This window comes from Callospermophilus lateralis, unplaced genomic scaffold (assembly GCF_048772815.1).
Source record: "Callospermophilus lateralis isolate mCalLat2 unplaced genomic scaffold, mCalLat2.hap1 Scaffold_63, whole genome shotgun sequence".
NCBI lineage: Eukaryota > Metazoa > Chordata > Mammalia > Rodentia > Sciuridae > Callospermophilus > Callospermophilus lateralis.
Genome location: NW_027514713.1, coordinates 15,609,196 through 15,632,991, shown reverse-complemented (window position 1 = coordinate 15,632,991; position 23,796 = coordinate 15,609,196). Strand labels below are relative to the sequence as shown.

Genomic DNA, 23,796 nt, shown 5'->3' with positions numbered 1-23,796 from the left:
TCTAAAAGTAGTGGTAGTTGATTAAGGAATCTTGGTGTAGCTTACTAGTTGTTTCTCTTCATTTGTGTGTGTGTTCTGGGGGTCAAAGGGCATCACACAAGCATTCCATCACTGAATTATTTTCTTAGCCCTAATTCTATACACACACACACACATACACACACACACAGGTTTTTTTGTTTTTGTTTTTGTATTTTGAGATGGAAGGCATTAAGTATAGTGCCCGGCTGGCTATAAACTCCAAATTACAGGTTCAAGGAATCCTCTCACATCAGCTTCCTGAGTAGCTGGGACTACATTCATGTGCCACCATGCCCTATTATTTTTATTATCTTTTGAACGTAATATATATCTACTAACACCTTAATTTCCTGAATTAAGTTTCTAATACACATCTACCTTTTACTCAGGATTATAGTACTAGTAGTTCAGAACTATAAGAAACCATAGAGAGCATCTGTTAACTGACTTTCAGTTTTTACAGATAGAGACCCAGAGCCAAAATGTTGAGTGAATATATGCAGATTAAAATAGCAGCTGACCTTCATTTACTTGCTTTAAATAACTATAATGAGTATTCTATCAGAACTCCCTCCCTTACCTATAACTGAATAATGAATGTAGAATTAAAACATATGTCTTTTAATGAAAATAACTTAAGCATTCTATCCTGAAAACTAGGCAAATGTTTTCAGATGTCCTATTGAGTATAAACATAAAGATATCCTTATGTATAATTATAGTTGAGATGTTCAAATACTCCCAAAACCTAGATTTGAATAAAACATTTTTCTGAAAGTTCATTAAACTACGTAGAAATGTGGGATGAATAAAAAGAAGAAAACAGCTTCTTATAGGAGAAGGAAATATTGTGGAGACAATAGTTATTTTGAGAAAAGGATTCCTTCAATAAGTTTTAGCTCTCTGTAGAATTAATGAACTCTAGTTTACAGATAGCAATAGTAAATAATAGTTAACTTTGCTGAGGGCTGAGTCTAGAAAGTATATTAAATGCCTTATCCCATTAACCCTTAACAGTCTCGCTGGGAATAGGTTCTGTTCTAAAATATCCTAATTTGCCAATGTGTGAGCTGATCCTTAAGAGAGGTTAGTACTTAGTACAGACAGAAAGAACTGAATCTGGAACCCTATGATGCTATACTGCCAGAACACTGAATATATTTTGCTTGTTAGTGAAAAATGTTAAAGACTGTCATTCAACATTTATTATTAAACTGTTTCTGCATGTAAACCACTTTTGTTCAGTTGTGAAATCAACACCAGACTTCAAGGAATATGCTCTCTAATTAGTGGAACATATAAGTTTTTTTTAACATTTTTTTAAAGTTGTTGATGGACCTTTATTTTATTTTTTGATTTTATGTGGTGCTGAGAATCGAATGCAGTGGCTCACACATGCCAGGCAAACATTTGCTCTACCACTGAGCCACAACCCCAGCCCCTATACTTTTTTTATGAGAAAAAAAAACACTTTAAAATAAAATAAAACTCAAATAGGTACAAATTAGTGTCATCCAAATAGTCTATATATCAATTGGTAGATAAGTAAAACAAGTTTAAACCTTTCTAATGTTCTTCTGGTTTGGGTGTTGTTATAAGACAGCCTGAAACTAGAGTCTGCTTGAATAACAAGAATGTTCCATAGTGTCATTTGGAGAAATTAGGGTCTGATGTGATGTCTCAAGTTCAGCTACTTAAAATAAAAATGTTAGTACTTTAAACCAGTCCTTCTCTGCATATGAATCAGCTGGGGATCTTGTTAAAGTGCAGGTCTTTTTTTATCTTTTTTTTTTAAATTTTTAGTTGTAGAGAAACTAAATACCTTTTTTTTCCTAATGTGGTGCTGAAGATCAAACCCTGTGCTCATGCATGCTAGGCAAGTGCTCTACCACTGAGCCACAACCTCAGCTCCCAAAATGCAGATTTTGAGTGCAGCACAAGATTCTGTGCATCAAACGTGCTCTCACATAATACCTATTCTGCTGCTCCAGAGACTACACTTTGAGTAGCAGGGCTTTTAAGACATAGAGCTAAGACTTTGACTATTAAGTGATGTCACAAGGAAAAAAAAGGTCATGTGAGGTGGGGCAGCAATTTTGAACTTAAATAACTATGTGTATGTTGATTTTATAATACCTTGTCATTAAAATTTGTTATAGAAGAGAAGAACAGGTGTAACTACTGTCAGATAACTTTGAAGAAGATACAGTCATCACAATTTTCAATAAACTAACCTGGAAATTATATATGTACAACCACTAAACGTGTTTTAGTGTCTACAGAATTTAATATCAGTGTTACAAAAAATTTTAAATAGAGGTCTTAGACATTAGTTATTAGAAACAAGATAAATTATAGTTTAGGACTGGAACTCCCCAGGTTCAAAAGGTGGTTTCACCACATAGTAGACATGTGACCTCAGGACAAGATACTCCTTGCTGTAACTCCCTTCCTTACTTCTGAAATGGGGTTAATCATAGAATAGAGCTCCTAAGGTTGTAACAGGCTTTTTAAAAAATAACAATATATAAAGCACTTTGTACCCATGCCTAGCAGTAATTCTCTATAAATAATAGCCATTATTTAGTATTGATACCATTTCTGTTTAAGAAATATTAGGCTGATTTTTTTTTCCTTGCTGACTTCTCTTTTTAGGCTGATTTTTAAGACCTTGCCTTGCCTGTGCTAGAATGATTCTAGTTATGTGATGTATCAGTATATAAGCAACATATGCCCCTTTTCAACTTTAAGGCACTAAATGATTTAAAGTTGGCTCTGAGCCAGTTACTACTAAACTCTGCTTCTGCATCTTAGGTTGCTGTTAATGCAACATTTTTGATCATCAAGTAAATATATGTTTATAAATTCATTTATTAAATATTAAGTAGCTGTGAAGCAGTGAGCTAAAGTGACTGCTAATGTCCTCAATCAAACCCATATTTTTAAATAGAGCAATAATTAGCTCTTAATATTCATCATCAGGTTCATTTTTTTTGTATAACCATCAAAGGGGATTATTTTACTTTTATTACTAATAATCCATCTTCAAAAATTAAATTTCTGTTTTCCTATAAGTAAGAGCTCCCTGATTTTCTACTAAAATTATTTTGTTTAACTTACTCTGCAATTCAGACCTAAGGATCTCTTGACCTTATTGTGTATCTCTGCTTCCATCTGCTTAATCAAACCACAAAGCAGCCAGGGCATTCAATGGATTATAATTAGATATTTGTGGGACTATATTAAGTTAGTTTTATTTGATAATAGAATAACTGAATTAATTCTACAATTTTTCTAAGATTTTCAATAGCAACTGACTTAATTCTAACTGAATTTAACATAAGAGTTAGCATGTGGACTACTCCTTTCTGTGACTCTTTCTGCTTATGGTAGAAAATGTTTCCTGGTGTCCTTCTTTAAGGTGTCTTCTGCTTGGGCAAGATGGTTTAAGAATGTGCAGGTGACAGGCACGGTGGCACACACCTATAATCCCATAACTCAGAAGTCTGAGGCAGGAAGATTGCAAGTTTGAGGTCAGCCTCAGCAACTTAGCAAGACTCTAAGCTACTTACTAAGCATGACTGTATCTAAAAACTATAAAATGAAAAAAAAAGGGCTGGGGATGTGGTTCCATGGTAAAGCTCCCTTGGGTTCAGTCCCCAGTGCCAAAACAAAAACAAAATAAACAAACCAAAAAACAAACAAAAAAAAAAAGAATGTGCAGTGTGAGCATGTCTAGGAACCATACAGGTATGGCTGGCTTAGAAAACCACTTTTGTTTATTCTTATGAATTAAGCATATGTATTTTGTAAAGCAAATACAACATTCTTTTTTTTAAATTTCTTTTTTAGTTGTAGTTGGACACAATATGTTTATTTATTTTTATGTGGTACTGAGGATCAAACCTAGTGCCTCACATGTGCACAACAGGTGTTTTACCACTGAGCTACAGCCCCAGCCCCAACATTCTTAATTCTATCTCGACAAACATCTGTATAAAGTTTTTTTTCTTTACTTTTCATAATTTTGATATTAAAGATAACAAACTTAGAAGAACAACTAGAGCAATTTAGAGATGAGCTTGAAAATAAAAATGAAGAAGTTCAGCAACTACATATGCAATTGGAAATACAAAAAAAGGAATCCACTACCCGTCTACAGGAACTTGAACAAGAAAATAACTTATTCAAGGTAACTATTTTAGAAAAAAAAATTTTTCTATAAAGAGATAATAAGTTTTGCTCCTATGTAGTTATAATAAACATTTACTAAGTCCAGATCTAAATAATACTCACTCGAAGAACACTAGCAAGCAAATAGATTTGCATGGAACTTATTTTCTGTTTATAATTAAATTTTTGAGATCTTTTATTAAAATATTTCAAGAATTATTGATCTACATTATGTCTAATTTTTTTTTACTTGAAAATTGTAGGAAATGTATTTTTTATAAGACTTAATTGAAACAATGTTGTGAAAAATGCCAGTCATGAATACATCCAACTATGATAGTTATTTTTGTCACTAGGATGAAGTGGAGAAATTGAGATTTGCCATAATGGATCCTGAGGCTGTCTCTACTCATGACCAGCATATGCTATTTGGGAAATTTGCTCAAATAATACAGGAAAAAGAGGTAAAAATTGATCGATTAAATGAGCAAATTAGAGACTTTCATCAACAACTTAGACTTACAACAGATACCAAGGTATACTCATTTAAAATTGGTTATTATCTGAAATCTAATAGTTAAATAGAGTAATTAGCTTTGGATGCCATCTGTTATAGACTTAATTCAGTATTTTATCCTTTCCAATAAAATGTACTAATGTTGACATTTTCCTATTAGAGAATCAAATACTAAAAGCATAAGCCACTTATGTGTAATAGAACTTCCAGAATGATGTTCTAAATAAGGTCTTTGTTTGATGTGATAAGGGAGGTGTTGTTCTATATTGAAAGTAACATAATGTGTCTGACAAGCTATACAGCTTTTGTGCCTGATCATCTTTAAGTTTTTACCCTAAAATAAAATAAAATTTTAAAAATATGAATACATTTTCTGTGTTTCCCTTTTTTGAATTAACTAATAGGATTTTGAAGAAAAAAATGAACTGATAAGGGATCTTGAAGCCCAAATAGAATGTCTAAAGAGTGATCAAGAACGTTTGAAGAAAAATAGAGAAGAAGAAACAGACAAGCTCAATGAAGTTATTGAAAAACTTCAGGAGGAATTGTCATATATTAAACAGAATATGTTGTTGGATACCAATTCCCCCTCAGAACAAGAGGACAGCTTGAAACATCAGTTGGAAAAGGTTATAGCTGAAAAGCTGGCTTTGGAACAGCAAGTAGAAATCACTAATGAAGAAATGGCCTTCACAAAAAATGTACTTAAAGAAACCAATTTTAAAATGGATCAGCTAACACAAGAATTAGTCAACTTGAAGAGAGAACATGACCATAAGGAAAAAATCCAAAGTATACCAGATGAAAGTGTTAGCATGACTATAGATGATCTCAGCAAAGACCAACCCGAACTGGAAGTAATCCATATTGAAGATGTTCTTAAACCCCCTGAGAACAAGATGTATCTCAGATCTTTTGAAGAAAGCACTGAAGTTTCCAGAAATTTGGAAACAAAACTGCTACAGCTTGAGAGCTCTGTTAGCACAAAGGACTTAGAACTTATCCAGTGTTATAAACAAATAGAAGACATAAAAGAACAAGGCCAACCTGAAACAGAAATGCTTCAGAAGAAGATCGTAAACCTACAGAAAGTACTTGAGGAGAAAGTAGCTGCTGCTCTTGTAAGTCAAGTCCAACTTGAGGCAGTTCAGGAATATGTGAAATTCTATCAAGATAAAGGAATAGCTTCATCAGAACTTGAAAAGGAAAATATGCAGAATTTAAATCAAATAACAGAAAACAAGATGGAGTCAGATATGTCTGCATTAACCTTGAGAATATCAGACTTAGAAAGACAAGTGATTGAAATGCATACTACTTTGATTTCAGAAAAAGAACAAGTAGAAACTGCAGAGAAAAATGCTTTGGAAAAAGAAAAGAAGCTGATAGAACTGCAGAAGTTATTGGAGGACAGTAAGAAAAAACTAGAAGGAAAAGAAAGGAAAAGAAGCCCTCATGGAGATTTTGTTCTCAAGGTTAGCTTTATATTGGAATTTTTCACATAAATACCCTGAGAAACTCTTTTTTTTTTCCTTTGCTTATTAAGCTGATTGGTAATTTACTAAGTCAAACAGTTCTGCTGACACCTACCAATTTATACATAATGGGATTTTATTAAAAAAAATCATACTGTTCTTAAAGAACTTTAGACAAACTAAAGAGTTTGTTTGAGCAAAAAGTGCTACATGCATTGTGCAACACTCAGAAACAGAAGAGATTCGAACAGCTTCACTGTGCAACAGTGGGTGGATTTAGAGGCAGAACTCACAAATAAAATTCAGAAATTGCTTGATTGGTCATGGCTAGACCTTGTTTGGATGTGATTTGATTGCCTATGATTGGCTGAAACATAGTTGCCTATTATCATTGGCTGAGACTTAGTAGTTAATTATACTCTGTTCATTTGTTTCCCTACCAAGTTATATTGCAGTTTCTTACAGAGAAACTCAAGGTATAGAGACCAGATTAAATTTAACACTATAGGGTCATTTTATTATCATTAGAATAATGGGCCCTAATTATATTTTGTGATCTTCAAACATCTTTATTCAATCAGGGTTGTCATTAATTAGAACAGTTCAAATAAATATGGAAACATTAAATTTAGCAAATGTCCTCCAAAATTTCTGTGGATATTTTCCCCCTTAATGTACCTCTACTAAGTATGTTATGTCATCATCTCTTTTAAGTACCATAGTGCACCCTATAATCATCAACACCACAGTAATGTATATTCATAAGTATTCTATACATTCTAATCTTGCACCAAAGACAGTTTATTTATAGATGATTTTAAATTAATACCAGCACAATTTTTTTTTTTGGTTGGGGAAGAGCTTTATAAAATGGTCATACCACACTTTTGCAAAAACAATTTCGGCATAAAATCTGTGAAAGTTATGTAGGTGAGATACAATTATAAAAATATCAAAATATATTCATATTGAATTAACATATGAGTAACAAGTTATTAGCTTGGCAAATTTTATGCCTCATAATATATTTTATTCTTCTTAGGGAAAATTTGTAACTGACCTAAGTCTACTTACATAAAGATCAGAAATTGCAGTTATTTCTTAGTGTATGACAGACATGACAAGTTCCCTCACTTAATAAACTTACAATTTCAAGTACCAGAAGTTCAGTCTTATCTGCCCCAGAAGATTGATACATTGGGATTTTATGTCTACTTAATTTATATTGGCAAAGGATAATAATTTCATTCACTATACTTTTTCTTCCTAGCTCATTACAATTGCATATTACTGTAGGTAATGATTATTAAAATATTAATATAACTTTCTAGGTATAACTTATAATAATTATCTTTGAGCTCATATCTTTTGAGGAAAGTAATATAAATATGAAACTTTTGAGTGGCACAAAGAATATTTTTATCAATATTTTATAAATGTTATATATATTAATGGCATGATTTGTCTTTCATTCCTAGAAAATCTTTCTTATTTCCTTAAGAATACAAAATGATGGTTCTTAAAATGTTTCACTGTTTGTTGAAAGAGCATTTAACACTAAAACCCCTAGGCAGTCAGTCTTGGAAAAGCTTCATTAGAATGTGTAAATGCTTTGAATTTAGCTCTTTTTTTTAATGATGTATTTTCTACTGTATCCAGACAACTACTGAGTTAATAAATGCCAGTGGAGAATGTGGATTTTTTGAAGAACTTGATGCTCTTAGAATCGAGTTAGTGGCTACCAAAGAAGAACTTGCCACTTTCAAAGAAACGACAGAAAAACTTCAAAAAGAGCTTTTGGTAAGACAAGTAACATAACTCCTAATTCATTCATTTCTACCCATCTTAATTCCCTTTCAAATTGTCCTATAGAAACAAGTCCAGAGCCATAACTTAAAAACTAAATTTACAAGTCTTTTTTGAAAAATTCATTGTTATAAATCTATTCACCATCTCCTTGCTTGTTTTGCTAGGAATCTTTATATTAGAAGAATGCTTTTAATCTCTAGTCTTTTAGCAAAGGAAGCGAAAAACTGCTGTTAAAGAGAACTTAAATCCCCTGGGAAACAAAAGTAAAGGCTAATAAAATTATTTCAATTTTGTAGTAACCTGTGACCATACATACATGCGAAAGTATATATGTATTACAGTTTCCAAAGTGTTTTTCCTATTATTCTGAGGCAAGTGAACATATAAATGAAATTATACTCTTTCCCTCTCCACTGTAAGTTCTTCATTTGATGTGCAAGATTTTCAGCTTAATTCATCTGTGTTTTAGGTAAAAGAGACAAATATGGCATCTCTTCAGAGAGATTTAAGCCAAGTTAAGAATCAACTTGTCGAGGAAAAAAAGAAATTATCCCACTTCTTAATAAAAGAGGATAAGTCTGAAGTACCAACAAACAGAAACATCTGCTTAGAGCCACTTCCTATTATAGTAGGTAAAAACACTGCATCCCAAACGGACCAAATACTCAAGGTCAACATGAGCAACCAGACTCCACAAATTCTTGTTAAAAATGCAGGAATTCAAATTGATATACAGACTAGCTGTTCCTCAGAAAAAGTCTCTGAAATAATTAGGCAATTTACTGAAAGAATTGAACACATACAAGAACTTCATGCCACTGAAATTTTGGATATGGAATCCAGACATATTTCAGAAACTGAAACTTTAAAGAAGGAACATTATGTTGCTGTTGAGTTACTGACAGAGGAGTGTGGTACATTGAAGGCAGTGATACAGTGTCTGAGACCTAAAGAGGTATTTATTTTGTTGTTGTCATGTGGGGGGAGTTTCCACTGTTGTCAACAATCTGTTTTTAAGCAAAAATTTTAAAAGAAACTTGAGAAATATCTCTTCTTTATACTATTAGAATTTAAGTCTCCTCATTGTGTTAGATAATAGAGTTCTTATGTAAGTTTGCAACTTGTTATGGTTCCTTAAATAATAACTATCTCTTCTTACTATGGTAATATCCATAAGGAAAAAATTATAGACTTGTTATAAATCATAGTTTCATTTCAAGTATGCTTAGATTGAGTTTTTTTCTTTTTCTTTCCCTTTTTTTTCTTTTTACAGCATTATAAAAGCAAAATAGTTCATTGGGTTCTGTTTTTATTAAAACAAAAATATTTATGTATGTTGTTTCTTTTTTCTAATTAGGGATCCTTTATTCCTGAACTAATGTATTCTAATGCTTACAAAACTAGAGAAATATATTCCAGTGGTAAGTTATATAAAATTCTGGAATGTTTATAGTATTTGATTAAAACGTGTTATTTTTGTTTGAAGAGGGTATGTTTTTTATTTTTGTTTGTTTGTTTGTTTAACAACAAATGATTGTTTTCTTTATTTTAGATTCTGCATCAGACTGGAGTCAGGGAGTTTATCTTACACAAAATCAGGGATTTGACACAGCATCAGAAGGACGAGGAGAAGAAGGTGAAAATATAACAGAATCATTTCCAAAGAAAATAAAGGTACTGAAAGATAAATATTACTGAAACATAATATATTTTAGTAAACTTACCCAGTGTAATTTCTATGTTGAACATAGAAGTTTATTTAAAGTTATATACTCGATCTCTGAAAAAAACTGTATAGCAAGAAAGATCGAAGGAAGGGGGAGAGAGAAGGAGAAAATATGCTGCCCTCCACTCCCTCCTTTCTTCCAGAATTAGTGACCAGATCTTTTGGTCAATTCTCTGTTAACTAGATATTGAGGAAAAAGGATGTTGGAAGTAGCATCCCTGGTTGCTCAAACAATGTCTAGTACAGTCCACCCCATCAAATAGAAGCAAAAGGTAGCACTCACCTCATGCTTCAAATGAAAACAGGCTAAAATAAATGACTTAAAAGAAAAAAAAAAATCCATGAGAATCTATTTCATTTTATTTCCATATTCCACAAATAATAATATATTGTATTTCATTTTATTTCCATATTCCACAAATAATAAAATACAATATATTAAATAATTATGTTATGAAGATTTAAAAAAATAATTTTTATTATTGCTGATTTTGTTTGCCAAAATTATTAAAGCAGACTCAAGGAATGGAAGTTTTTCCCACGGTATTTCTTTTGGTCAAATCAATGGCTAATCGTTAGATCTAGGAAGAGTACATTAGCTAAACTGAAGGAACTTAGAGGTGAAAGCTATGGAAATCATAGACCATCTGTTGCAATTGACTTAGCTCTCCACAGGAAGAAGGCATTTAGTAAAGGTGCCTGGAGTTTCTTTTCTGCGGTTGCTTTTCTAAATCTATTATGCTTCATAATTCTATATTGCTTAATATTTCTCCTTGTAGCTCTCATTTTTTCAGCATTTGGAGAAGTTGTCATAACGTTGGCTTTTGGATTTTGGTTTCTAGGGATTACTGAGAGCTGTTCATAATGAGGGCTTGCAGGTGCTTTCTCTCACTGAGTCACTATGTGGTGAAAGAGAAGACCATTCTATTCAACAGATTTCAGAATTTTGGCTAGAAGAGAGAAGATCTTATCTTAATATCATCTCATCTCTTAAGGATTTAATTACCAAAATACAAGTGCAAAGGGAATCTGAGGTACCCAAAGGATATTATATTCTTTGTAGCATTGTTATTTTTAATGACAATAATGAACTTTGTAAATTAAATTCTTTTTTATATGAATTTTCACATAAATTATTGTCTGTATTTTCAGACTCAAAAATACATACATTCTTTTAAATACCTATTTTGGATAGTAGAATGTTTTAAAAACATGTTTATTTGAAACCTAACTTTTGTTATTTGTACTCTGCTAGGTTAATGATAATTCTCAATCTCATGAGAGCCTCCCGGACTGGTGAGGGGAATTTCTACTTGCTCTCCAACATGTTTTCTTAAAGGAGCACAATGTTTTGCTAGCTGTTTTTCAGGTTGAACTGACAGCTCTAGGCACTAAAGATGCAGTTGGATTATTAAAGTGTTTGGAACAGTGAATACAAGAACAAGTATCAAAACAAAATTTTATTTTAAAGAATACTATTTTTAATAGTAATAAAAAAATCAGTTGCTGATTTGTTTTAGAGTCTTAATTTAAGTATGAAGATAAGCATTTTTAACAGGGGCCACTAAGAGTATTTAGGAGAAGAACATTACCTTTTGTCTTATTTTAGAAAGTAAGAAAAACATAAAATTAATAAGATAGTCCTCAAACTTGGAAATTTAGAAAGAGCTGTAAAACCTAAAGAAAAGAGAAGGAATAAGATACAGTCACTTCTCATTATTTTTAGTAGTTATATTTTATAAACCTACAAGGAGTCATTGCTCCTGTGGGAAATACAGAAATATGTTACTGCAAGCCTCAATCACAATATTTTCATCAACCAGTCAATACATGATCTTATTTTCTGTGTGGTTGTGTTTAAAGAAATCTTATATGGGGAGGGGAGAAGAAATGTATCTCAGTGGTAGAATGCTTGCCGAGCATACTCTTGGCCCTGGGCTCAGTACTCAGTGCCATTAAAAAAAGAAAAAAGATACCTTCTGTGTTGTATATTATTCATTAATGTTTAACACGGCCAAGAGCAATCATACAGAAGCTTATCTAACACACTTTTCTCCTTAAAGCACGTCACAGATTTCTTGCAATTAGGAACACCAAGCCCTTCAACTGTGGGCCATTTAAAACCATTAAATCACAAATAAAAAGCACAATATGGAAAAACAAGTTACTAAACAGGACATTTGTGTACAATATGAGAGCTAAAATACAAAGATACAGTATGCCCTTGTTTAACTTAGCCAGGAACATGTGCATGAGGAAATTTAATTTTTTTACTACTCTAACTATGTCTGACAAAGCAATACAAGTATTGGTTTGAGGGTTACAAAAACTTTTTATCAAGTAGACAAATCTGAAAACACAGGATCCATTAATAATGAGGATTAACTATAATAAAGTAAAAAACAATAATGAAATGTACATTACAATATAGAGGATAAATCATTAAAAATTGGTTCCTTGAAAATGCTAATAAGAAAATCTTTTCTGGAGAATTCATTATGATTTTTAAATGTTATAAATGAATACGAGATCATAATTAAACATGTAACAAATAAAATAACAAAATATTATAAATTATTTTATTTATACAAATAAGAAAATTGAGGTGAAATTAAAAAAAAATCACTCATCAAAATTCATGCTGGAAGAAACAGAATACCTGAAAAGACCTACAACAGCATCAAATCAGTAGTTAAAAATAGACAGAAGAAGCTTATTATCTAAAATTGAAGTACCACATGCTCAAATTAATGACAAGAAAATGACCTTGAAAAGAGAACAAGAAAATGATAAACCAAACCTAGGTATGTTACAAAACAAACTCATATAATTATACAAATGGGTGAAAATATTTTACTTTACATTATTATTACTCAGTTAAAACATTTCCTTTCATTGGTATTGATTTCTCATTTTCATAACATTAATTATAGTAATTACTGCAGTGGCTAGAGAGGATTGTCAAATTGATTTTAAACAACTGTATCTAATTTTAAATACAGTAGCCTTACCTTGACCAAGTTAAACAAATTAATTTTATGGTCTCTTTTTGTTTGTTTTAATTGGTTATACGTGACAGTAGAGTGCATTTATGCACTTTGATATATCATGCATAGATGGGATATAATTTCTCATTTTTCTGAGTATACATGTTGAAGAATCATATTGGTCATGTAGTCACATATATACATACAGTAATAATATCTGTTTCATTCTACTATCTTTCCTATCCCCACATTCCCTCCCCTCTTCTCCCATCACTTCCCTCTACCTAATCTAAGGTAACCATATTCTTCCCTACTATCCCCCACCTTATGTGAATTAGCATTCACAAATTAGAGAAAACATTTGGCCTTTAGTTTTATGGGATTGGCTTATTTTCTTACCATGATATTCTCCTACTCCAACCATTTTCTGGCAAATGCCATAGTTTTACTCTCCTTTAAAGCTCTGAGTAATATTCCATTGAGTATATATACCACCCTTTCTTTATCCATTCATCTGTTGATTGATACCTAGGTTGGTTCCATAGATAAGCTATTGTGAATTGAGCTGCTATAAACATTGATACAGCTGCATCACTATACTGTGCTGATTTTAAGTCCTTTGGGAAAGGAATTGGATAGCTGGGTTAAAGGGTGGTTCCATTCCCAGTTTTCTGAGGAATCTCCATACTGCTTTCCATAGTGGTTGCACCAATTTGCAGTCCCTCCAGCAATGTATGAGTATGCCTGTTCCACCACATCCTCGACAACATTTGTTGTTGCCTCTATTCTTGATGATTGATTGCCATTCTGACAGGAGTGAGATGAAATCTTAGAGTAATTTTGATTTGTATTTCTCTAATTGCTAGAGATGTTGAACTCTCTTAAAGCTGTACATTAAGAAAGGTGTTTTATATACTAGAGGATAACTACCTAAAGGAAAAGGAAATCCATAATTAAAGTAGCCATTTCTTTTTTAATCCCTCTTTTTAAAAATTTAACTATAACAACATACAGAAAAGTGAACAATTCAACTCTTCAGTATGACATTATTTTTTTTTATTTTTTTAATATTTATTTTTTAGTTGTAGTTGGACTTAATACCTTTTTTTTAATTTATTTATTTTTATGTGATGCTGACGATTGAACCCAGGGCCTCGCACATGCTAGACAAGCACTCTACTGCTGAGCCACAACTCCAGCCCCAGTATTACATTATTATATGAATGTCTGTGGAGGAGACATTGTTTGTGTTAAGAAGTAGAACATTGCCCACATCCTAAAGGCCCCCTCTAAAAATCAGGCTATCCTGATTTTTCTTTAGTTTTATTACTAATTTATATATTCCAAAATCATATATGTTTAAAGTGTTTCTATTTTTGAACTTTATATTTTATGTCTTGCTTCTGTCACCTTCCTGAATTATCCCAACTTACTGCATTTATCTATAGTTCATTTTTGTTACCATATAGAATTCTCTTGTTTGGATATTCAACAACTTATATTTCATTCTGTGGTTGATTAGATTTGGATTGTTTCTACTTTTTAGCTATTAGAATTATTGCTATGGTGGACACTGTTGCAAAGTGTTTCTGATGCAATTGTACTTATGTCTTTCTAGGAGTGAAATTGCTGGGTCATAGAATTCATATCTTTAAATTTATTAGAGAACCCCAAACTATTTTAAAGAGTAGTTTTGTTAGGGGCTCACAGGTAGAGTGCTCACCTAGCACATTGGAGGCCCTGGGTTTGATCCTCAGCACCACATAAAAATAAATAAAATAAAGATATTGTGTCCATCTACAACTAAAAACTAAATATTTTTTTTAAAAAAAGCAGTTTTGTCAATTTGTGCATATACTAGCAGTATATGAGAGTTGTGTTATATACAACTTTGCCAACTTTCCGGTATTGTTAGAACTTTGCTGCCAATCCGTTTGGTGTGCAGTACATAATTGTAGTTTTAATTGATTTTAATTATTCAAGTGACTTAGTGCTTTTTCATATGATTATCAACTGTTTGGATTATTGTTTTTGTGATATGCTTGCTTGGATCTTTTCCCCACTTTTTGATAAAAGTCTATTTAATTTAACTCTAAATGGAAATCATTATTAAATTCTCATCGTATCTATTGAGGACACATGCATCTTTAGTAACTGTTTCATGTAGTGATGATAGAAAAACCTGTGCTTTTGCCGATTTAAAATCATGACACAAGCTCAAAATTTGTCATTGAAAAGCTGAATCATGTTAAAATTCTTCAGAGAAAACAGGTATAATAAGTTAAATTAAACATATCCCTGTAGACAAAGGCTTAATTGAAAAATTTTAGAGGTTATTAGTATTGTTTATATAGAATGCTATTGAAGTCTTAATGAGTATCTCTGTAGATTCATGTTTATATGTATAAATTATTGACCTCTACCCCTAAGAATCACATCTTGAGTCACATAAATCCTAAAAAAATGACTATTTAACACCCAAGTAAATATGTCTACAGACCTTTTCAATGTCCATATGTACATAAGTATATTTTTTGTCATAAAAACAGGATCCTGATGCATATTTTGTAACCTGTTTTTACTTAACATGTATAAGATTTTAGTTCGGTGACTGAACTCAACCACTGAGCCCTATCTCCAAATTTAAAAAAAAATTTAAAAAGGCCTTGGGATGTAGCTAAGTGATTTAGCTTCTGTGAGTTCAATCCCTGGTACCAATGATGGAGGTGAGAGCAAAAAAAAAATTATATTTCTCTTTACTTTAAAAAATTCAATATAGGGTTATTTGGTTAAATTGGAAACTTTAAAAAGATTTCAGGATTTTTAAATTGCTCTCAAGAAAGTTTGTATTCCACCAATGAGGCATTTTTCACTGCCCTGAAACATGTTTTTATTCCTTTATAATTTTTATTCTGATGTTTAGGATCAAACCCAGATTTTTGTGTGACTAGCATGATGGGCTACTGCTGAGATAGTCCCTCAGCTACACGTTTATCATTAACATTTATTAAAAATTTAAATTAAAACTGACTATAAATTATTTTATTCAAACTCACTCTCATTCATAAATTGAATTTGTTCAGACTTTTATATTGAAAGGACATATACTTTTTAATGTTTTTTAAGTATACATGACAGTAGACTATATGTTGACATAAGGTTATTTTTTGTTATAACTAATATTCCATTTGTGTGTGTGTGCATACATTTTTTAAAGAGAAAGAGAGAGAATTTTTAATATTTATTTTTTAGTTCTTGATGGACACAACATCTTTGTTTGTATGTGATGCTCAGGATCGAACCCAGGCCTCACTCATGCCAGGCAAGCACTCTAACGCTTGAGCCACATCCCCAGCCCCGCTTACAATTATCTTTATCCATTCATCTGTTAAAGGATGTTACCCTCCATTATTGAATTAAATATTAGGTAATTTCTTGTTCAAAAGTGAATTTAATGTTGTTTGTAAGATGCATAATAATTAACAAGGTAAGTTGAAAGTGTTACCATAAAAGAACATAAAAAGTCTAATAATAGGTATTAGATTTCTTATCCCAGTTTGGGGTTATAGTAATACAAAATATACATTTTTATATCTATATTTTATTTATATATGGTGCTAAGGATCCAACCAAGCACCTCACCCATGCTAGGAAAGTGCTGTACCACTGAGCTACAGCCCCAGCCCCAAAAGATACATATTGAAAAAAGATTTTCTAAATATGCTATTATAATGTAAGTCAATTGTAGGTATACCTGAAATATTTTATGAAGATAAATCATATTACTACTGAATTCATAAGTTTATATATAAACAGTAAGTTTGTAAAACTTATTTAACTTGAAATTATTATTTTTTAACTGAGGAGGATATATGATAGTGCCAAAAAAATCACCTTAAACTTGTCAATTTCCTGAATCATTTGAAAATTCCTTTTCTCTAGTATCAAAAAGATTTGTTAATAACTGAAACTTATCAAACAACAAAACACTCTTTTATTATTGACTTTCAATTTTGTATGATTTAGACAAGATTAAAAGAGAAATTATAAATGTTAAACTATAAAAGCTTCAGAGAACATTCAGCTTTTATTAGTATGCTAAATTTGCATACAAAGAGCCAGAACATAAAAAGACATTTTTGTTTTCTGGCAAAAACCAATTATTCTTGAGAATAAAAACTGTATTTAAAGTGGGAGTTGGGGAAATAAAGATGGCTGCAATCATGCCAACAATTGTCATTTATTTTTTTTTGTTGTTGTTGTTCCACTGTAAATCTTATAATATTTCTAAAATATCTTGCCATTACTTTTTCTGGAAGTGTATTTTTCTTGATTTTATATTAGCACAATATTTAAAAAGGTACATTATTTATTATTTGAAAAAGATAATTAAGTCTTATGACATTGCTCAGTAAAAAAATATTTTTAAATAGGACAGTCAATTAATGAATTTAGAACACAGAAATCTACTTTACATGGGTGTATTGGTTGCAATTATTTAAATAAAATTATATATCTAGCAATATCACTGTTCTTTAATGTAACAGAATTTTTAAAAAATATTTTTTGTAATTTCATTGAAACAGTGAAAAGCAAACTTAGAGAAATATAAATTGTTGCAAATACAATTTGACTAGAGAATAACTAATTTCAAACTGATTCAAGATAAAACTAACAAAAATGAAACAACAAACTCCAGAAACAGGAAAAAAAGGATTATTTTATGTAAATTGTTAATCTAGGTTTTTCACAAATCATTTATGTCCAACATCTAAAAGTTAGAGCAGTAAGTAAATGATCTTATTATATGCTATTAATACTAAATCTGATTTAAGAATGAATACTGTTTCAGAGGTGCCTATGGAATCTCCAATACTTTCCTTTTATAAGTTTTTTCAATGGCATTGTAGGTGCATATGTCTAAAAAAATACATTTTAACCGTGCTTTAAATAAGTCTTAAAAAATAAGAAACTGGAAACTACCAGTGATCTGTATAAAGCAATATCAACTAAAATGCACAGAATCATTTTTAAAAGTTAAAATTAGAAGATGAGATGTAGCTCTGTGGCAGCACTGAGTCCAATCTCGAGCATAAAAATATGGGAAATAGTAAATTGTGCAGTGCTACTAGCATGATATTTGGCTTAAAACTTGCCGAAGTCAGTAACAGCGACTTGAAATCTAAATACTAGTATCCACATTATTTTCTTTAGTTCACCAGTTCAAGCTTAGTTCTTCATTCAGAATTTGCAAAAACTAATGGTGATATCTTTTCTTCATGGGATTTGGATTTTTATTTTCATATAATTTGGATGAGATTAGATGTTTGTGTTCTTTATTCAAATTAAGTTTTACTCATTTTTTTTAAAAAAGCAAAACCTTAAAAACTACATTATGCTTCAAAAATTCTCCAATAAACTGGCTTAATTTTAAATGTCCTTAGAGTTCTCAAGTAGGTAAATAGATTAGAAACATCAAAGATATGCCACTGAACCACAATAATGTTTAAATTAATAAATTTTGCTTAGATCACATAAACAGTGTTAAAAAAAAAGTCAAACAAAGGAGTTCTTTTTCAAAAATGAAGGATTCACTTTCTGAGAATACCATAGTAGGGGCACAAGATCAGCAGCACTTTCAGACAGAAAATAGATGCAACTACACAACAGCCTAATTGGATACAAAGTCATCTTCTCAGCTTGCAGATGGTGTTTGTCTTTTTTGGAATCACTGCTGTTATTGACTGGAACTTTCTGTTATTTACAGGTCACTCTTCTAGCTAGAATTTCAGTCCTCTTAATAGCAAAATAAATTACAAATGGTGGTTAATTTTAAATTAGCCCTGAGACAGGGAGAGCCAGAGAAGGAGCAAGTCTGCACAAAAGTAGTGAAACAACATTAAGCTCTTATGAAATTGTAAACAAAAACTCAGGACCATTTACATAAAGGGAGTAAGAGCCTATGGAGCTTCTGGTAAAGTGGTATAAGGCCCATGGGCATGCAAAACAGCGTCGCACTAGAAAAAGACAGGATGTGTACACCTGAATTCATCACATGCCTCATCCACAGCTAAAACTTGCTGGTTCTTTGTGAGACCACATGACAAAGCAACAGCTCTGTTGCTGGTGAAGCTTCATGTGGGAGAAGTCACCACCATTTTCCTGAGGCTGTGGTCACTCCTCCCGGTTTTGCCAAGTTTAAATATTTATTTACTCTCTCAGGGGCCTATGTGGCAGCTGGCCTTCCATATCTTAGCTGCAACATATTATAAAAAATTCCATCAGTACTAAAAAATGTACATTTCTCCTTGACATTACTGCTTAACCTGTTACTTGTTGTATATGTCGTACTGGGTATTTTAAGTAATCTACACATGTTTTAATGTATGCAGGAGTGTATGCAAAGATTTCATGGAACTACTATGCCATTTTCTATGAATAGAATATGTGGTTTTGATGTTTATGGGGGTCCTGGAACCCATTCAAGCTGGAAGTTAAAAGCCAGGTTTCTCCTGATGCTGACTCTCTGTACAAGGTTTGGTAAAGTAGGGTTCCAGTAACACCTCCTAAATCTGCCTCTAGTATACTCATTGGCTAAGAGGAAATAATACCAGCTAGTTAGTTTAAACTGTTTCAGAGATTTAATGTTGATTAAATGAATCATTCTAGTTAACAAGTTGGATATTAAGAGTATTAAAACTAATCCCATTTGGTAAATTATAGTAATGTAATTCCATTCTAAAATTAAATTCAAATTATTATGAATAGATTATTTTTTATAAAATTTTAAAGGAAATACTGAAAGATAATTTTCATTGACAAGTTATAGAGGACATGGAGAGTTGTAAAAACAAAAACATTTCTAGAATAGGTAAAAATCCAGAAACAGCTGAGTTAAGGCTGATTGAACTTCCATGGAAAGGACAGTTTTGTCACAAGAGGAGGTGGGAATGGGCTACCTAATTAGACCAATTACACAATTGTGCCCTTCAACAGATAGATGGATGAAGAAATTGTGGTACATATACACATTGGAATATTTCTCAGTCTAAAAGAAGAGAAAAATTATGGCATTTGCCAGTATATGGATGAAACTGGAGAATATGGTGCTACATTAAATAAGCCAATCTCAAAAAAAAAAAAAAGAAAAACAAAACAAAACAAAAAAGATCTAATGTTCTCTCTGATATGTTAAAGCAGCCTCCAAATAAGCAAGGTGAGGAAAGGAGTGAAGGTTTACCTGATTGGACTGGGGAGTGAGTAGAAGGATTTGGAAATAGAAATGGAAAATACAGTAGAATGAATCAGACACAACGTCTCTAACGTTAAAACATAAACTGGGGGGAAGCAAGACTCATCACCGGGAACCAATGGTATCAATTGTTTCTTGAAAACAATCTTGACTGAATGGGTCACATATAGATGGAAACGTGTTTAAAAAAGATAATGTTTTATTGTAACATTTGATCTTTGAATATTTTTCTAAAATATTGTACAATATTGCAGCTCAGCATTGGCTTATTAGAGATAAAATAATTATCAGAAACACTAGCAATTCATATTATAGGAACAAAAGAATTACACGGGATAATTAGTAAGAAAACATACAGGTCCCCTCTGTTCACATAGTTAGCTCTCACAAGACATGGAGATTATTAATCTACTATCTGACTGTGTATTATGCTTGTCAAAATCCTGTTATATGTAAGTCCCAAGGCACCCACCCCCTTGCACCCTTGGAACTTTGTATGCTAAAAACCTCTTTCCTGAAGATCTGGAGTGTTGATATCTACCCTGTGCTAAGAGAGACAAATGTTAATCAGGTCTCTTGGTGTACATACACACAACCTTGCTTTAATTTGATTTAAAGTTAAAGTTGGTGGTCTTTTCTTTGTGTTAGCATTCAACAATAATGATCATTCATTACAGAGAGGATTTTAATTTTATAGGTTATAATTAGGTTTTTTAATCATTGGGACTTCTGGATGTTTGAATAATCAGTGGTAGTTGTGGAGTTTAAACCCTTTAACTAAGGAGGGAAGTTTTTAAAATATTGAAATTTATTGTTACTTGGAGAGATGGAAGCCCAGATTTCAAGAGATGAGGACTAAAATTTTGTTCTTTGTTACTCTTTCTCTGAGATACCTTGTTTCCTAGAGTTTCAGTATTTACTGTGTCTCTGTTAAAGACCAATTTTCTAGGGGAAAAGTTAAATTCCAGAGCTCCGTATTTAGGATTGCTCCCTTCTTCCTGGGCTTTTAGTTGTTGAAAATGGATATACTGGTATGTGAATACCTGGCTTGTTTCCCCCCATTCTCAGCTGCACCAACTCTCCAATTTGCTTCAGGGGGTGTTTTGTATGATTATTATTTTCAGTAACTCTTCACTTTCCTTTTAATTTCTGCATAAAATAATACTTTAAGTCATGGCTGATTTTTCTCATACACATGCTTCTTATATTTTTTATACAGTGAATTACTGGTAACTGACACTCTCAGGTAATTCTGGATTTTATTATGTACATTTATTAAACAAAATTAAATAATCCAAACTACGGCTAGGGATATATCTCAGCTTCATAGAGTGCCTCACATACAGAAGGCCTTGGGTTCTATACACAGCAGCCGCCCCCAAAATTAAAAAAAAAAATCCAAACTAATATATAATTCAAGATATGTGTCTCTTCTTTTACATGATTTATGTGAAGTAATCACATATTAAGTATACACTCACACACACACACACACACACACATACACATATACATATGTGTTGTATGTGTGTATATATACACAAAGAGACACATATCCAATCACAAACACACATACATACACAATGATGGGAAGGCCCTAGTATCATGGCAGATACCTTGTGGGTGCTCAACAAATGGAAGAGATAATTAGTATGGATCACGGTCATCATCTTCACCATTGCTGTGTGCAGGAACACACAGAGAATGATGTTATAGGATTGCAGATATTTTCAGCATCTAGCAATTCCTCCTCCTTCACACCACTTGGTGTCCCCAGAAATCACTGTTCTGACTCTCACATCTGAGTCAAGACAGCTGCCCCAGTGTATAATCTCCTGGGTTCAGCAATCCCATTGGGCAGTACCCTTTGGGAAAGATGCAGAGAAGCTAACTGGGACACCTGCAGCCTCACCAGAAACATTAGCTGGAAACTAGGCCCCAGTGTCCTTGGCCCAATGTTTTTATTGAGCCAAAATAACATCCTCTGTGTCCTCAGAGGCTCTGAGAGTTAGGCAGATGCCTGGAAGGGCAGGAGGAAGAATGAAAGCCCCAGTAATAAGTCATCAGGTCGCCTCACTGGGCACTGTGAGGAAAGAGCCCAGTGTCCTCAGAGGGTGGCTCTGCTGTCTTTGCAGGACCTGAGCTGACTTCCCCTCGATACAGTTTTGGGGTTTCACAAAAGACACAAGACTGGGAAGCTAGCAGAAGCCTCAGAAGGCATTTGGTTCAAAGCCCTTACTTGCAGATTAGGAAGCTGAGGTTCATTGCAGTAAGCCATGTCCCTGCACAAGAGTAGGGTCAAGGTGCCCCTGAAACCCTCCTCCTTCTGACTCCAACTCAGGGTTTGCATCTATCCTCTAACCTGCTATAGAAGAATCAGAGAAAACCAGGCCAAGCCCTGGTGCTGTTATCTTCCTGAGGGAGTCAAGCCTGCAGAAGCTACCTATCCATTCCTCCCTTTAATCATCTAAAAAATGGAATCAAACAGCTGAACACCATATAATATGCCTACAACCCCAGCATATGGGAGGATAAGAAAGAAGAATCACAAGTTCAAGGCCAAGCTGCACAACTTCCCAAGATCCTGTCACTAAAATGATATGGGCTGGGGTGTAGCTAAGTGGTAGAGCACACCTAGGTTATGCAGCATTCAGGAAGGAAGAAAGAAAGGAAGGAAGGAAAGGGAAGGGGAATGGAGGGGAGGGAAGGGGAGGGGAGGGGAGGAATGATTTTGAATTGACCCCTATCTGCCTTCTGTGTGCCAGGTGCTCATTAGATGTTCTGCATGGATTAGTTCATTCCATCCTCCCAATGGTCTTTTCAGGCTGATGCTAGTTAACCCTCACTTCAGAGAAAAGGAAAAGGAGACAGGGGCTCATTGAGCAACTCAGAATAGGCAGCCTGGATCCTTGGCCAGTGCTTTTCCTCCTTAGTGCAATCAGAAGACCCCAGGTCCCCAGGGCATTAAAGCTGTTTATCCCAGGGCATGTTGGGCTGTGCAATGTGCATTGGTTATCAGTAAAATGAATATTTAAAGAATATGAATTATGGAGGTAGGGCCAGGATCTAGATCCTGTTAACTAGGAGGCTTCCTAGAAGTGTCTTTCAGTGGGGGGCTTTGAACATGGGGTTGGGGAGCTTTGGTTATGATGGCAGAGGCCCAGTGATAGCATATAAGAGATAAAGTCGCTTAGGACAGTGCCAAAGAATTGACCTGCCTGAAAAGCCAGTAACAACCCACCATCTTCTCCCCCACACACACACACTGAGAAATCTGTACATTAAGAAATGTCCAGAGTGACTGGGGTTTTAGCTCAGGGGTAGAGCACTTGTCTAGCATGTGTGAGGCCCTGGGTTCAATACTTACACTAACATAAAATTTAAAAAATAAAAATTAAAGTCATTGTGTCTATCTACAACCAAAGGAAAATATATTTTAAAAAATGTCCAGGGTCCAGGGCACTCTCTTTTGAAGACAGACCCAAGGGCAAGCCTCTGACTGAGCAAAAAATTTGAGGAGGAGGATTCAGGAACCTTCCAACTTAAGAAAAGATTCATGTGGTCCCAGGTCAGTCTTCAGTCATCTAGCAAAAGGCTAGAATTCAGTTCAACCAATATTTTCCAAGTTTTGTTATACTTGTCATTTTAATATATATACAATCTAATATGTACTTGAAAAATAACACCACATCCACAATTAAGTGAATATAATTACTGTTTTTAAGATGAATCTAAAAGAAGTAGATTTGTCCTTTGGTATCCACAGAGAACTGGTTCCAGGACCCCCATAGATACCCAAACCCATGCATGCTTAGGGCAATAATATTGGAATAGTA

The 23,796-nt window shown here is 33.0% G+C and overlaps 1 protein-coding gene across 1 annotated transcript in view; it reads left to right on the top strand.

Moving 5' to 3' along the window:
- LOC143389659 (A-kinase anchor protein 9-like) overlaps positions 1–11,384 on the top strand; it is a 76,892-nt gene extending 65,508 nt beyond the window's left edge. The window contains 9 exon segments of the mRNA XM_076842567.2: positions 4,061–4,213; positions 4,551–4,730; positions 5,116–6,186; positions 7,846–7,986; positions 8,465–8,950; positions 9,353–9,416; positions 9,548–9,669; positions 10,564–10,755; positions 10,977–11,384. Of these exon segments, the coding sequence (XP_076698682.2) occupies positions 4,061–4,213; positions 4,551–4,730; positions 5,116–6,186; positions 7,846–7,986; positions 8,465–8,950; positions 9,353–9,416; positions 9,548–9,669; positions 10,564–10,755; positions 10,977–11,231 (2,664 nt within the window). The 3' untranslated portion in view covers positions 11,232–11,384.
- The last annotated feature ends 12,412 nt before the right edge of the window (positions 11,385–23,796 follow it).